Below are 15607 nucleotides of genomic sequence, written 5' to 3'. Positions count from 1 at the left end.
TTGGTTGTTTGTATAAAATATTTGATTGTTTGTTTGCTTGTTTGAGATTCATTGTAGAAAGTGTGCAAGAAAAAAACCGCATCATGGTACACAAAAATCTTAGGCAATAATTAATAATATAAATGTTGTCTAAAAGAAATATTATATTATGTTAATTACAGTTTAAAGGCAACATATCTAAATAGAGTATGTTGTCTAAGCTCATATCTAAGGCAACATATTTAAATAGAGTATGTTGTCTAAGCTGATATCTAAGGCAACATATGAAGATAGAGTATGTTGTCTAAGCTGATACCTTATGCAACATATGTTTTTTACTTAGGCAACATAACCTTTTGCGTGTTGCCTAAGAAGGCCGCTTAGGCAACATATTCTGTTTGCATATGTTGCCTTGGTTCTTATGCAACATTGAGAAGGCAACACTGCTTAGGCAACACGAGTTTGTTGCCTAAGCCTTACGCAACATATAAACYCCTCTTAGGCAACATTTTTCATTTGTTGCCTAAGTGGTATTTTGAGGTAGTGATAGCCGTCAACTAATGTTGAATGTGAGTTATATATATACATAAATACTTGAGATCATGTGAGATCAAACTCTTTCTATGAGATCCGAGACCACATAAATAACACTGAAACTTCACAACAAAACACTGTAAAGGTACAAAAAATATTGAATCTGTTTTGCTTAAAGTTTCAATGTTATTTTGTGGTATCATAGGTTTCACTGAAACTGGCTGGTCTCACGTGAACTCCCCATATGTATCCTAATATATGTGCTAAATTGGTACATCTATGCAAGAATATTGTATCCACTAATTGTCTCATTCGTGTCCCAGGTTGTTACCGATGATGACGTAATAGCGTTGGTATTAAACTGAAATATGGGTACCAAACCATATTGCTCGCACGCATTTGTTGGCGTTGATTGGAACACAAGGATGTCAAGTGTTGCAAACTGAGTATTACAATGGAAGCGTAATAAAGCATTCAAAGGGTAGGGGTTAAAACTGTATCTCTGTATTTACTTCAGAATAAGTTGGTTTGTAATAATTAAGGTTTTTGAGTGATGCCAACATGTACAATTCAATTTTCTAGTCAAGTGTGCTTGTAATTTGAAACGAGTTCCTCGATCAAGATGATCCGTTGTAGGCTTTGTGCCGAGCATAACAAATCATTTAATTTGTATGTCGCATGGTCCGTATCTATGAAATAATAACTTATTGTATAAATAAAATGTTGTTTAGATTGCATTAGTTTAATGTTAATAAAAATAGAATCGTGCACTACTAGAAAATCAGGTATCATTGATGGTTATCACCGACGGTTGTTAACCGATGGATTACTGCGACTGAACATCAACAAACATATATACAAACCAAAAAAATTGAGACGGTTTATCAAAGGACTATATTGGATATGAGAATTGTCAGTAATCCATCGTCAATTGTCAACGGATTAGTAACAATTTAAGACATCGTAATACACTGTTGCAAAACTGCCAATAACGATTGTCTTAGGGGCCTATCACCCTTCATTTCAACATGTAGTAGTAAAAAGAGCCATTGTACTTGGCATTTTTTTTATTAAATTGTCCGATATCATTTATAGTTAAATTCATATTATGCTATCAGATATAGAGGAATAATAATTGGTTTGCAGTAAGAATAAAAAGTCTCGTATTTATTGAATCTTGTTGATTATATACAGTTGTGATGATTTCAACTCCCATGCGTAAGAAAACGTATAATTAATATCAATTGCAATTGTGTGAAATAAGTTGATAAATAGCACCATTATCATATTTTAATCTAATATGATATGAGAATCGGCTCAAAAAAGTGATTTTTAACAAAAAGATTTTGTTTAGCTATATATTTTGAAGACACTATTTCGTCACTATCTCTGGTCCGAATACCACATAGATATATGAGTTGAAAGCTATAATATATTGCAATGGTGGAAGTTCGAGAGGAATGCCTTCAAAATAGATGGTGAAACTAGTTATGGCCTACTGCATGCTGTAGCATTCCTACAACATTGTCTGCTGGAATTTTTGGTTACATTTCACCACAAGTCTCATTATACTCATGCTACCCTTTTATATTCTGTTATATCATTATTGTTAACTCAGATCCAACTGAAGTCTTCAATTTCATCATCTGAAATCATTTCTTTCATTGGACCTTATTAAGCCTTTACTATGATCTCCGTGGACGATAACTGGTTTTTACCACTTTATTACTTAGAAAAGACGACATTAGACCATATCGTATACTTGCTTTGCGGTTCCTTTTATAAGAATAAGGGTGTGAAAAATAACCCACCAACTCCACAAACCCGTTTACATGTTGCCGATTTTTGTTCTAACAACTTTGCTTTTCCTTTCAAAATGGGCATAAAACCCATTTTTCCCAAAAAACTAAGAGGCTACAATACAAGAACTACGACGTGAGGTTATGGTTTGGTGTGAGACGTTGTTGAGTCGCAGCAGAGGGACAGTTAAAGTCGCTCACGAGTGTGAAACATGAATTACACCATAAAATGGCGTCAACTTTATTTTACACTCAACTTTTTATTCTATGTTTATGTTATGGTTATTATTTTGTCTCATTATTGGTATAAAATTCAATATCTTCCACCACGTTACTATTTGTTTCAAATTGCCTTTCATAAATATTTTTTATTTCGAAAAATAGATTATGTCTTTGGTTGAGGTGTGTTTGAATTAGTAATGGCTAAAAACCGGTCCCGTGTCGGGCCTAATCGGTCTCAAACTTTCTCATAATTGGTCATAATCGGTCCTGGCGTAACCGGTCCCGGTCGAAAATGGTGGTCCGGTCAAGGTACTTCATAACCGGTTATGGGCCGCCAGTCCCGGTCTCGGCATTAAAAAATAAGATTTTATTTTTATTTTTTTAATGATATATATTTTTAATACATTATAAAATCTACAATTGGGTCACTCAAATACACTTTAAAAATGTGTTTTAATATAATTAAAATTACATTGTCTTATAAAAATACATTATAAAATTATTTAAAAATACATTTATTTATAAAATTATTTGAATTTTCGGGTCGGTCCTGGTCCCACGTAACTTCCAAAAACCCCAACCGGTCCTAGTTTTCGGTCTCATAACCGGTCCTTTGCCGGTCCCGGGCTGGGCCGATTTGGCCATCACTAGTTTGAATGTGCGTTCTGAAAGTAATTATTATAATGTTCAATGAAAGAATCAGAATAAGGTAATATAAAAATATTTGATGTAAAGTTATAAACGTTTACTTAATTATGCATTTACGTCTGAAAATAGATTTTGTTGCAGCAAACCCTTGTTTTATTTGTTTTGGGTTTTCTATTCTATTCATTCTTTTATACTTTCCCGTCCTTTGTTTCTTTTCGCTAGATTTTTTCGGTAACCGGTTTCCGGGTTAGCTTATACACACTGACTAATCCCTATGACGACCATGAATGGCTTGGAGTCATCGTAGGTGAACCTCCATGGCCACAAGATACACATGAACTTCATTGAACTAGAGGTAAGCTTGATTCAATTAAAGACGGATCCCAGCATTCAAAATTCAAGACAAATCCAGATTTGTCATTCTCAGTGATTCCCCAACCAGTCTCAGTTATAAACAATCTTGACGTTCAAAATCTAAGATAGATTTGGATTTGACGGTCCTAATCGGTCTGAATTGGTCCTCCTCGGATTCTAACCTTTTTGTTTTCTTTTCCTTTTCATTTTTATTTTATTTTTATTTTTATTTTTATTTTATTTAAAATTTATTTGGATTTACTCATTCTATGTGTTCGAAATTGCAATATAGAATTAAAATCATAACTTTTAAATAATTCCCCATTAGATAAATGTTACAAAAAAAAATTTAATTATAAATATGTTAATACACGCAAATAATTAATAGTAGAATATTAAAAATTATTTTTTTAATTAACTTGGATATCCAATTCACTATGCAAGCCGACTAATCCCAGGACGACCACTTGCTTTGTAGGTAGCACAGAGTCACCGCATTTGAACCTTCGTGACCACAAGAGGATTTTTATTTCTCCTCAGATTTGAACCTGAGACCTCCAGGCATTTTCACCTTTGAAACCCAAACTCAAACCAATCAGGCACCACCCTTGTGGTTAAATATTAAAAATTGTTACAAAATACATTAGACAAAACGAACTAAACCCGACTGAATCGGTGGTAGTTATAAACTGGGTCTTAAATCAAGACCCAAAGACTATAATGTATTTTTAAAGTGTATTTGAGTAACCCAATTACAAATTTTATAATGTATAAAAAATATATATCATTAAAAAAATTATTGTTTAATGACCGGGACCGAAACCGACGGCCCATAACCGGTTACAATAAAGCTTGATTGTGCCCAACTTTTTCGAGCAGGAGCGGGACCGGTTATGGCCGGTTATGAGAAATATTAGGACCAGTTGGGACTGACCTGATCTGTCCCGGGACCGGTTTTTGACTATCTCTAAGTGGAGCCATGACAAGGATTGGCTGGTCAACTTTTATTTGGGCTGAAGTCCGACCCAAAAAATCCCAGGCTTAGGGAGCGTGAAGTCTGATCTGTACCTACCACTCTAAACTATACCAATTAGACGCATTTTATACAACACAAAGAAAATATGCACGATTACCAAATTTTCTTAATGCATGAAAAAAGCAAATCATTTAGAGGCGTACAAAAAAGCCAAACTCTAGATCCCAAAAATACGTATGAGACTTTTAGAAGTCTTGATGTACGACAACTAGCAGAGAAGTTCTATCCTGAAGATTTCAGTGATCATGAGAAAACAATTCTTAAAATACAACTTCAACATTAGTGCTACTGATGTCGTTCAACATACAGGTTATAAGCAATTGACATCTATTGCAGAATTGTGTCAATGGTTGGTAAGAACTAGAACAGAAACCACTTTTGATCTTATTTATTGACTAATAAGTCTATTACTTACTCTCCTTATTTCTACCACGACAACCGAGAGATCATTTTCAGCAATGAATGTTGTGAAAACAAGCAGTACCCACTCCCATGAATACAATAGAACACACTTTATAATGTATTTTTGAATATTAAATGTATCCGCAAAGTACATGTTTTACACATTTTATATATATATACACACACAGAGAGGCTTGGGTTTCGGTGAGAATAGAACTTATGATGAGAAAAGTAAGAATGGATCTTCACCCTTTGATCAATCTTAATTGTAGATTAAAACGTTTGAGATGCACCGGGTCAATTCTCAAGCAATTCATGGGATGGGGTAGGATTAAAAGTGATCTAAGGGTCCGGATCCCTTCTTATGCCTCTCACCTTAACTCCTATTCTTACACGATTATTCGTCTACACAACAAACCGGTATATCCCGGAAATAGATTCTAGAGTATAACGATAAGATGGACGAAAAAGTTTACCTCTGTATATGGAACTTCCTGCCAAAGTTGCGTTTTTTTCTTGAAAACTAGTCTCCATTTTCAAGAAGAGATTCAGAATGAATACTACTCCCTGAAGCTCTCTCCTTCCATATTCTTTCAACTTCCTCAAAACTCAACCCCTTCGTCTCCGGTACGAACAAAAACACAAACCCGAATGCGGCAACACCAATGGCCGCCAGTATCAAGAACGTCGAACTAGTCCCAACAGCTTCAGCCACGGAGAGAAAGCTCTGAGCCACCACCAAGTTTGATACCCAATTGACAGTAGCAGACATTCCTGCACATATCCCTCTGTATGATTCCGGATATATCTCCGAGTTCACGGTCCATGGAACCGGGCCCATCCCAGGGGCAAAGAAAGAGATGTAAAGAGCTAACCCCAAAACAGCAAGCCAACCAAATGATTCGAGGTAAAATGCCACTGAGAGGAGAATCAAGGATAGGATCACACCTGAGAGGCTGCTGAGGGCCAACTTCCGGCGGCCAAAATGGTCAATGAGGTAGATTCCGACGATGGTGCCGGCTGCATTCATTAATGCAACTATGAGGGAGAGTAGAAGGGCTAATTGGTTCGACCTAAAACCGGCCATCTGAACTATGGTAGGACTGTAGTACATGACCGTGTTGATGCCAGTGAATTGTTGAAATGCCTGCATATCAAGAAAATGTTACGCAAAACATCCCATTAAATTACTTTCCAAAAGAGCCTTTGAGGTGCGAAAGGAGGTTCCAACATATATTGAGGAGAACAGGTTCAAGTCTAGCCGATGTGTGACTCTAACATACGCCCTCCAACGAATACTAGATGGACACAGACTGTCTAAGAGTGTCTCGAGAGGGGGCTAGACGAGTACAGATTTCCCCTAGAGTGTCGAGTGCCTAGAGTGGTACACTTGGCTCTGATACCATGTGAGAATATGTGGAACCAAAAAAATTCTCTCCAAAAAAGACCTTTGATAAATGTCAAATTCGTGATATATTTTATGATCGAATCCCTTACGTAATCCCCATTTATGTGGCTAAAAAACCCACTAAACGTGTTTTTATCATTCCATTATAGGTTGATATAACAGAGAAAACACAAGAAAAAATGGTTGACGTGCTTAAGAGGATTGTATGAAACAAGTGATCAAAGAAAGGCATAACAGAGGAAAATGCTAGGGTCGCTCACTATATAGAATACGAACTACAAACCGGCTACCTTCACCCTTCTAAATTTTTGAGCTTGAGATTGAATTCTTCATATGGGTATGAACTTATGGTACACAAAATGCTACCCTAAGATGTTATCCTGCCATGTAAAGATCGCATACCAGGGTCGCCTAAAGCACTGCAGGGACCAGTTTCGCCAATTTTTGAATCTTAAGGAGAGAAGGGAGGTTCCAACATATATCGAGGAGAATAGGTCCAAGTTTAGTGACACGGAACTCTAATAATTGTATTTTCAATGCCATTTTATTACCTGAAGACCGGCTCCGGCTAAAAAAGCAAGTCTGATCTCTTTGATTCTGAAAACATCCCAGTAACTGATTGCATTCCTGCGTTGGCGTTCTTCTTCTAAAGCAGCAGAAAGCTGATCGAGCTCCTCTTCTAACCGAAAAGGATCATAAATCTTTGACAGCACAACAATGGCATCGGATCTACTTCTCTTCATGTAAAGCCAGCGTGGAGATTCGGGAAGAAACAACATCAAACAAAATTGGATAATAGCGGGCACAGCAGCTACTCCAAGCATCCATCTCCATGTCCCACGAACCTGTTCAGCACCATACATAATATCAAGATTCAAAAACCTTAAGGAGCACAACTTCTAGTCTTCAAGATCCGAATTTATCAAAAAACATTCACTTTGGGAACAAAAGGCTTTCTAATAATCCCTTCAAAGCCTTGGTTCCCAACTTCGTTTGTGCTCGAAAGAACGTTCTACGCATCAAAAAATGGGAAAAATGAGTTAACAATGCATGAAGAACCACCTCCATTATGGGGTATGCCGTTAGTTACATCAGATGGCTCTATGGTTAGGGACAATTGAACGACCCATCTAACAGGCCGAGCAGAAACTTAGTGTTCCCTGCAGATTGTCCGACAGTCATTAAGGCAAAGAAAATTTTATACGAAACTCGTGCTATATACAAATTTCAGAAGCTTTTCAGTTGTGCAAGGATTAATAAAGAATAAACGATATTCTATAAATGGCATTAAGTGGGAAATAGAAGAGTTGTACTGAGAACTTATTATGCAAACTCCAGTTCGAGCTTGAAGTTGCCGCCTTGAAACTGCATAATCAAAAACCTTAAAGCAAGGTACATAACATATTAACTTATATGCACTGAAATTGGAAAGACAATGATGCAACAAAACCGGAGAAAAGGAACAAGTAAACAAAATTTGCAGTTTGTTAAAATTGACGATGTGTTAGATCCCATTTTTGATAACATATAGTTCACAATGCAACTTCGTATAAATTACTCTAACGGGTGATTCGAACTTAGGCTCCCAACTTTTGAGGATCCGGAAGGGGTCTTTGCGCAGTGCATTTCCCTTCAGATTCGCAAAAAGCCTGATTCCATGGCTTCAACCAATGACCTTCAGCCTTGAGGAGGGCCAGCTCTACCAGCAAATCAAGACTAGGCCTTACGGCTCCTCTCTATAAGTCGTTATTCAAGTCTACTCCAGGCCACTGGAGATTTTAATGCCTGTTATCTTCAAGGTCCCATGGGATTAGTCTGGAAAAAGTGCGCACAAACTGACCCAGACACACATGGTTACCAAGAATAAAATATAAAAAACCAATGACCTTAGCATTGTTTGCTCCAAGATTCGCCCTTAATATAACTCTAGGAGAGAAGGTCTAAAATTACACCGGCATGTTTAGTTTATGATCTTAACCTTTTTTAAGTTATTAAATGGAAACATCTTAAGACCGGTCGTCTACAAATTCCTGAGATGCCGAATTCTCGATCCCTTGATGAATTGATGTAGAAATGGTGTCATAAAGTATAGACATTTCAAGCTAAATTATCTTATGCTGTATCAAGAAAAAGCAGCATATTATGAAGAAGATAATTTAAAGATAAAGCAAGAAAAACCCGACCTCTGTAAAAGCAAGATTGACGAGATAGGAAAGAAACTGTCCACTGGTTATCATGAGCACATTGGTGCTCACAAGACCTCCCCGTATTTCTGAAGGGGCTGCTTCTGCAATATACATTGGAGCAGTAACAGATGCTACGCCCACGCCCAGCCCAACCAAGAGGCGGCCAAATATAATAACATATGGATTCCATGCAGCAGCCATGACAAAAGATCCCAACGCAAAAATCACATCAGCAAGAAGAGTCGCTTGCTTACGCCCATATGCATCATTTATCCCACCACCAGCTGCTGCTCCAATCATTGCACCAACTAACGCCATGCTAACAATCGTCTCCTGCATATATGCGATGGTAAGAGGGTTTGTACTGTAATGTCCATATGCCGAAACAGCAGGCTGACCAAATAACTTCTAATTCAACTTACAACCATGGTGGAAGTTATTGGGAGATTATAACGAGCTCACAAATCTATTTTCTATCCATGTGGAACGGGTTGTTACAGTTACAACCGCTAAGAGCAAATTCATTTGAATAAACAGATTAACAAAATTGAATGCTGAGAGGAAATTGAACAGGTAAAGCTGGTTTGAAAGTACTAACCAATTAGTTAGTAATGGAACTAGTACCTGTAAGAAACTACTTTGATCAACAGCCTCAAATTCATCACGGATGTATAGAAGAGCTCCTGATATAACTCCTGAAGCAAAATTTTACGTTTAAAAGAGCATGGTTTATAAGTTGATAAATCCATAAGGGAAGAAAGGATTCCAAATAAAAGACACAGAAGGCCTTAACTTCAAAACGTGGACTCATCAAGTAATTCCATTTGATACACACGCAGACGGCAATCCAGTATATGTTTGTCATCTATAATTTTAATTCTAAAAAATGGAAATATATTGCAGATTTTCACACATAGGGTCATTTCTGGGCAAGGGCGGGATGAGCACTTGCTCAGGGCGCAAGAAAAATAGGGGCCCGGAAAATTTTATATTAGTAGTATTTATTTCAGAATATATAAAATTAACTGATTAAAAGCTCCATGATCCTTCCTGATGCTCCTAGAAAGCAAAAGTCTGTATATTTACTTTTTCTTTCAATCTCAATGTCAGTTTCTACAATATCAATAGAAAAACTTACATACCTTGTTGAAGCAAAGCCAATGAACTTCTTCATGACCATAATACGTAAAATAATAGACAAATTCTCCCAGTCTTCGTCTTTATTGAAACAACTTTAGTTCTGAGGGTATATGGTATTGCACCCTTAGAGATATATATTGGTTTACTGTGATCACTTACCCCTCTGTGCTAAATATCATAAATCCGTAGTCTATTTTGTGTTTCTTTGATGTGATTTGACTGTAAATTGTACTGAAGTTTTTCAATGCCTTTTCTTGTTGGGTTTTTTTGTGTGACTAGTTTTCCTAGAGGTTATTTTCATTTGTACCCGGAACCACTCACTTGGTTAGCAAAATCTAACTTGTTTTCAGCTATTTGTTTGGTTGTGTAGGGTTGTCCAACAGTCCATTTGTCCACCACTAGTCATGACCTCTCTCTGTTAACTATTTGATTCTAATAGGTCAAAAAAATTAATTTTTTTCCACAAATCCACAAACTCAGACTTCTAATTAATTAAATGAGAAGTGTGAGATTAGAGGATTGATTGTTCAAGCTTCCGCAGAAAGAAGAATAGGTCTTAACAATTAGGGTGTCACATTAGTCTTTACAGAATTTTTTATATTTTAAGATGTGGGTCTAGCGCATTGGAATAAATTATTTTAAGAAATCAAGGTTTTACAGAGCATGTATAACCGTATAAAACCTTTAAATATGTTAATGCTAGATGTTGTTACTACATTACACAACCCTCAAAATCACATAACAAAATAGAGTTTGTACTGCAAATCATATCTTTCTACAATGTGGAAATTTTATTGCATTTGCTATTAATAGGTCTACATATGCACGAGGCCTTGGATTTTTTGGCCCTAGGACAGGGCTTCTAAGCCCGTTTTCAGTAAACAAAAAAGGCCAAAACTTTTTAGGCTCGGACCAGGCTTTGGGATAAAAAAAACCTGATTGGTTTTTTCAGGCTTTTTTGGGGCGGGCATGGCCTGACCGGGCTTTCTAGCTCACTAAACCCCGGTTTTTTGGGTCGGGCTTCGCGCTTGGGTTCTTTTTATGCATCTCTACTTCAAACGATCATATGTATTGCTATTTGCTAATAGCTTCACATATACATGTGTTATTATTATTAATAATATTAAAAAACAAATATATGAATTAACATATGTTACATGTTGGCTCACGAGAATATGGTCATTCAACGCAATATGCTATATGTTGACTAAAGAAGAAAAAGCAAAATCTAGTATTTTTGTATTGAATTTTACTTTTTTAAAACAAAATGCATTTCTTTAAGATCATTAACATATTTCTCTTAGGCTCCTTCTCCATGTTCAAACGACACCATCCAATTATTGGCTAGATAGTAAAGAAAACCAAGCATAAAATATATCATAATTTGCCAAGCAAATCAAACCATACACATACACGATATAGACGCAAATCATATATAATATTCATTAAAAGAAAAATAGGCACCTGTATCGTATCCGAAAAGAAGACCACCAATTCCAGCAATTACAGTCAAACCCAACACATATTTATTGCTGAAGTATGTTATTTTCTTCTCAACACCAGCATCTAACCCTGGACTTCTTGGAAACGTTTCTATCGTCATTTTGTGTTCCTTCTAAAACACAACCCAGCTGATAATCAAGATTGTTTTCCTTCTAAAACACTATTGTTTTCCTTCTAAAACACATCCCAGCTGATAATCAAGATTACAAGTCAGGCAAGTGATCGAACACTTGGTGGGCAAACAAAGAAACCCAGATAAATTTATTTACGATCTCGATTGATTCGTTTGTGAAATTATCAAGATCCTTATAGATATCAAGCGAAAACAACCTCAATTGAGCAATTTCCAAAAATGGAATTGGGTGATTATCGAAATCGAATGAGCTCAAGCAAGGAAGTGGAAGGCAATAACCTTTCTGTAACGATTTTAAGCTTGAGGACTGATGGGATGAAATTTAGGAAAAGTAGCAAACTATTTCTACGGCAGTGCTCCGACGATCTTGGCCCTGGTACGAAGATGGCTTATCGCTCAAAAGACGTGGAGAACTTGATTTTAAAGTTCTTCGTACAGGGATGTAACCTAAAATGACAGGTAGGTGACTCACCTGAATTAATTATTGTATTTGAAAATATAAAAAACCTAAAAGAAATTTAAATATTTATATAAGTTTTACAACAAATTATAAATGTTTTTTTAATATGAATTAAAATGAGAAGCATAAAAATTAATTTAAAATTTTCATCATTTATAATCTCACTCCAGCTTATGAATTACACTTGACACAAGAATCGATCCAGTACATATCAGTTTATCTCATTAGTGTTGATCTTCAATTAGGATTGATCCAAATGTATATATCATTTATTGTCTTACGCACCATAAATTTCATTCTTACCGGAACCCACCTCTATTTTAATATGTAAAATAATTAGTTTAACTGTTAAAAGAAACTAGTTAGGACTTGTAAACTTTGATCTATCCATTGCAATAAGTGTTATGAGATATCAAACAGTGTTTTTATGAATTAACAAAATAAATATTCTATTACGTAAAAAATGTTAAATCAAAATCAACTTATACGTACATTGAAAACTCGTTTGTCGCATAAAATGAGTAAGAAATATGAACAATCAAACTTTTATTACGAAAAAAAAAAAAACCTACCATTTACACCGAATACATATGAAGGGGTCTTTTACCAACTTTAGCCCAGTTGTTTGGTTGGTTTTTCACCAACGATTGTATAGATAAAGTTGTCTATGTGGATTAATTTGTTTGTATAAATTCGGAAAATTTTTGTTTAGGATGGTTTTTTCATAAATTGAATTAATGTTTTTTAATTTGGAAGGACGAGTTTGAAAAAAAAACTTGGTTTTTTGCATAAAGCTCCCCTAGAGCTTACTGAATAAGGGGTTGTTTATTTACCTTTTAATAGTTCCATTAAAAGACAACATTTGAATCATTAAGAGATGAATCTTGTTTGGCAAAAAGAATTCGTCTCTTAATGGTTATAAAACTCTCTGAATGACTTTGTATCACGAGTCTTCCTTAACCATTCAGTGCCCTAGTTTCATTGTAAACAATTAACAAACAATTATATTTCATTTTGTATTATATCATGAGAGCCTCTTAATCAGTCTGATCACTTAATCATTATATACCAAACCATTCAGCAACCACCAAACAACTCTTAAGTCACTTTCAATATCATTAAGTCAGTAATAAACAATCATATATAATTGACCAAATAAGATGTTAATCCCAATATTACAAGTAGTACTACTCTTGTTTATTTTATTGGTTATATTTTCGGTAATTAAAATGATATAATAGAAATTTTTATTCTTAGATGTTCACTGGATAAAATAAATAATGATGATAAATATTAGATTGACGACTTTGAAGACAAATTTTATTATATTTAAACTAGAAGGGTACTCGTGCAATGCAGCGAGATACATCTCGATTTTAATGTTCTATTTTATTCTTTGTTTCTGTCGATGTTATAATACGATTTTATGTGTTTTTAAGAAAACAATAATGATTTAATTTTTAAATAAAATATAAATTTGAAAAAAAAATATCAATGTTAGTATCAAATCAACTATTTAAAAGTTATCTTTTTTATATAATTTCTTTAATTTATTTTTTATTATAATTTAGTTTAAGTTTAATAATAAAATAATTTATTTTTGGTTTAATAATATAACATTTTAAAGATAATAATTAAGTATTGTGTTAGAACTTTATCTTAATTATATTTTAAATTTTTTATATTTAAAATGAGATGCTTATCATGTATTTGATTATTTTTATTTGCAGTTAGTTACATGAATTCAGATATGAAGCTTTAATAAGTTATATTTACGTACAATCTAATTGTAACATTTAATTATACGTAACATGCATTAATAAACAATACTTTACACATAAAAATGATTTTTAGAAATTTTTCTCGAATGCTTTATAATATAATAGCGATATTCTATTTTAAATTATATTAAAAAATATGTATTTTGACATAATTGTCGATTTCATATTATCCATTATCAGGTGATTAATGTGAGGAACATGGCATCTGTGTGACTTTATCGTATCCATATCAACATCACATGGTGCTATTGTTATTCCACGTGTCATTTTAGACAGAGGTTTGGTAAAATGTCAATCTGTAACAAATCATGTTATCCACGCGCCACATCCCTTAATATTGCTTTTACTCGCCTTTTGCGCTGTTTGTTTTCTTTTTTCAAATCCTACGCGCCTCTTCGCGATTGATCGATGGCGTGGCAAATTTGGGGGCTCTCATTTCTGCACACGTGTACTAACTTCACCAACGTTGCAATTGAATCTCAAAAGGTATATGATTTGTGGTTTAAAAAGAGTAAACTTTAATTTTGGCCCACGAGGACACGAGTTTTTTTGAAAAGTTTGAAAGTGTTACATAATTTTAATAAGTTTATATATTGTTTGACAGTTGCTGAATGGTTTAGCATAAAATAATTAAAAGATTTTTATGATATAGTATAAAATGAAATATAATTGTTTGGTAATTGTTTATAATAAAATTATAACGTTGAATGGTGAAGGAAGAATCAATATGCAAAATCATTCAGAGAATTTTACAACCATTAAAAGACATATTTTTTTGCCAAACAACTATTAATTGAACTATTAAGAGGTAAACAAACAACATATACGTTTTGTTCTTATAGTTTTCATTTTTTTAAAGTGATCTCTGATCGTTTGTTTTCTCTGTTAAAATAAGGGTTTTTTCAGTTTTTTTCATCAGAATTTTTTATTTTTTATTTTTTATTTTTTATTTTATTATAAAATTTCTCTTTCTTATTATTTTAAGAAAGGATAAAATATAATTTTATGTTATTTTATAAAAGAAAATTAAAGATTTTGATAAGAATACTGAAATGTATCTGTTGTAACAAAAAGAATAAACTTATGTACCGTATTTTGGTTTGCATACTAAAAACAATGGCTCAGGAATGAATAGTTCATGACTAATTATGGTCTTATGGATGGTCGATCATGGTAGTAGATTAAGAGGCCGTTTACCAAACACTTACCTGGTAAGTGCTTACCGGTGAAATTTAACACTATTATTTACTTACTGGGTAAGATTTTAGTCCATCAAAACGATATTGTATGCAACAATTTACCCGGTAAGCGCTTACCGTGGTAAGAGTCATTGCTCTCACTTACCGGGTAAAACTCTTGGTTCTTGTCTCGCTCTTACCACGTATGATTCTTGGTTTTTACCATATTCATGCGGTGAGGTAATGTTACTTGCCAAGCGCTTACCCGGGTAAGCGTTTGGTAAACGGCTCCTAAATAGATTTTGATCAATGGTATAATGTATTATAACACCTCGAAAACGGACTAAGGGACCGTTTACCCAATTGCTTACCCGGTAAGCGCTTAACGATATGAGTCAATACTATGATTTATTTTGATGCGTGAGATTTTAGTATATCAAAACATATCGAATGCAACAAATTATTGGGTAAGCGCTTACTTAGGTAAGAGTTATCATCCTCACTTACCGGGTAAAACTCTCCATCATTCTTATCGTTCTTACCCGGTAAGATTCTTGGCACTTCTCATGTTCATCCGATGAAGAAATTTATCCGATAAACACTTACCAAGTAAGTGTTTAGTAAACAGCCCTAACTTATAATATGTATGTGAAGTGAGGGACTACTTGTGTAATTCCAAGAAAGATAAAGTTCAAGTTGGTAGATCAATCTTATGGAGGGGGAAATATTGTTTGGTACAAAATACATAGATACCTTACTAAATGCTTATCTGGTAAATGTTTATCGGATTATTCATCCTATTAAATTAACATATCAATGACCAATGATCTTACCCGGTAAGAAT

General features: G+C 34.4%; 2 protein-coding genes across 2 annotated transcripts in view; one reads left to right on the top strand and one right to left on the bottom strand.

Annotated features, from left to right (window-relative positions):
- LOC112519182 (2-isopropylmalate synthase A-like) overlaps positions 1 to 906 on the top strand; it is a 10250-nt gene extending 9344 nt beyond the window's left edge. Inside the window, exon 9 of the mRNA XM_025127176.1 lies at positions 837 to 906. Coding sequence (XP_024982944.1) covers positions 837 to 878 — 42 coding nt within the window. The 3' untranslated portion in view covers positions 879 to 906. The remainder of the gene's footprint in view (positions 1 to 836) is intronic.
- A 4180-nt stretch (positions 907 to 5086) lies between these two features.
- LOC112519637 (inositol transporter 1-like) lies at positions 5087 to 11668 on the bottom strand. Its single transcript, XM_025127852.1, has 5 exons — positions 11173 to 11668; positions 9193 to 9263; positions 8566 to 8901; positions 6934 to 7227; positions 5087 to 6121 (listed from the first exon to the last, which is right to left on the bottom strand). Exons 1-5 carry the CDS (start codon positions 11309 to 11311, stop codon positions 5498 to 5500), a joined length of 1464 nt encoding a protein of 487 aa, XP_024983620.1. The 5' UTR covers positions 11312 to 11668; the 3' UTR covers positions 5087 to 5497.
- Positions 11669 to 15607: the final 3939 nt, after the last annotated feature.

The sequence above is a fragment of the Cynara cardunculus genome (genome assembly GCF_001531365.2).
Source record: "Cynara cardunculus var. scolymus isolate 2C chromosome LG 10, CcrdV1, whole genome shotgun sequence".
In the NCBI taxonomy this organism is placed as follows: Eukaryota; Viridiplantae; Streptophyta; class Magnoliopsida; order Asterales; family Asteraceae; genus Cynara; species Cynara cardunculus.
This window is presented reverse-complemented; position numbering and strand designations above follow the sequence as displayed.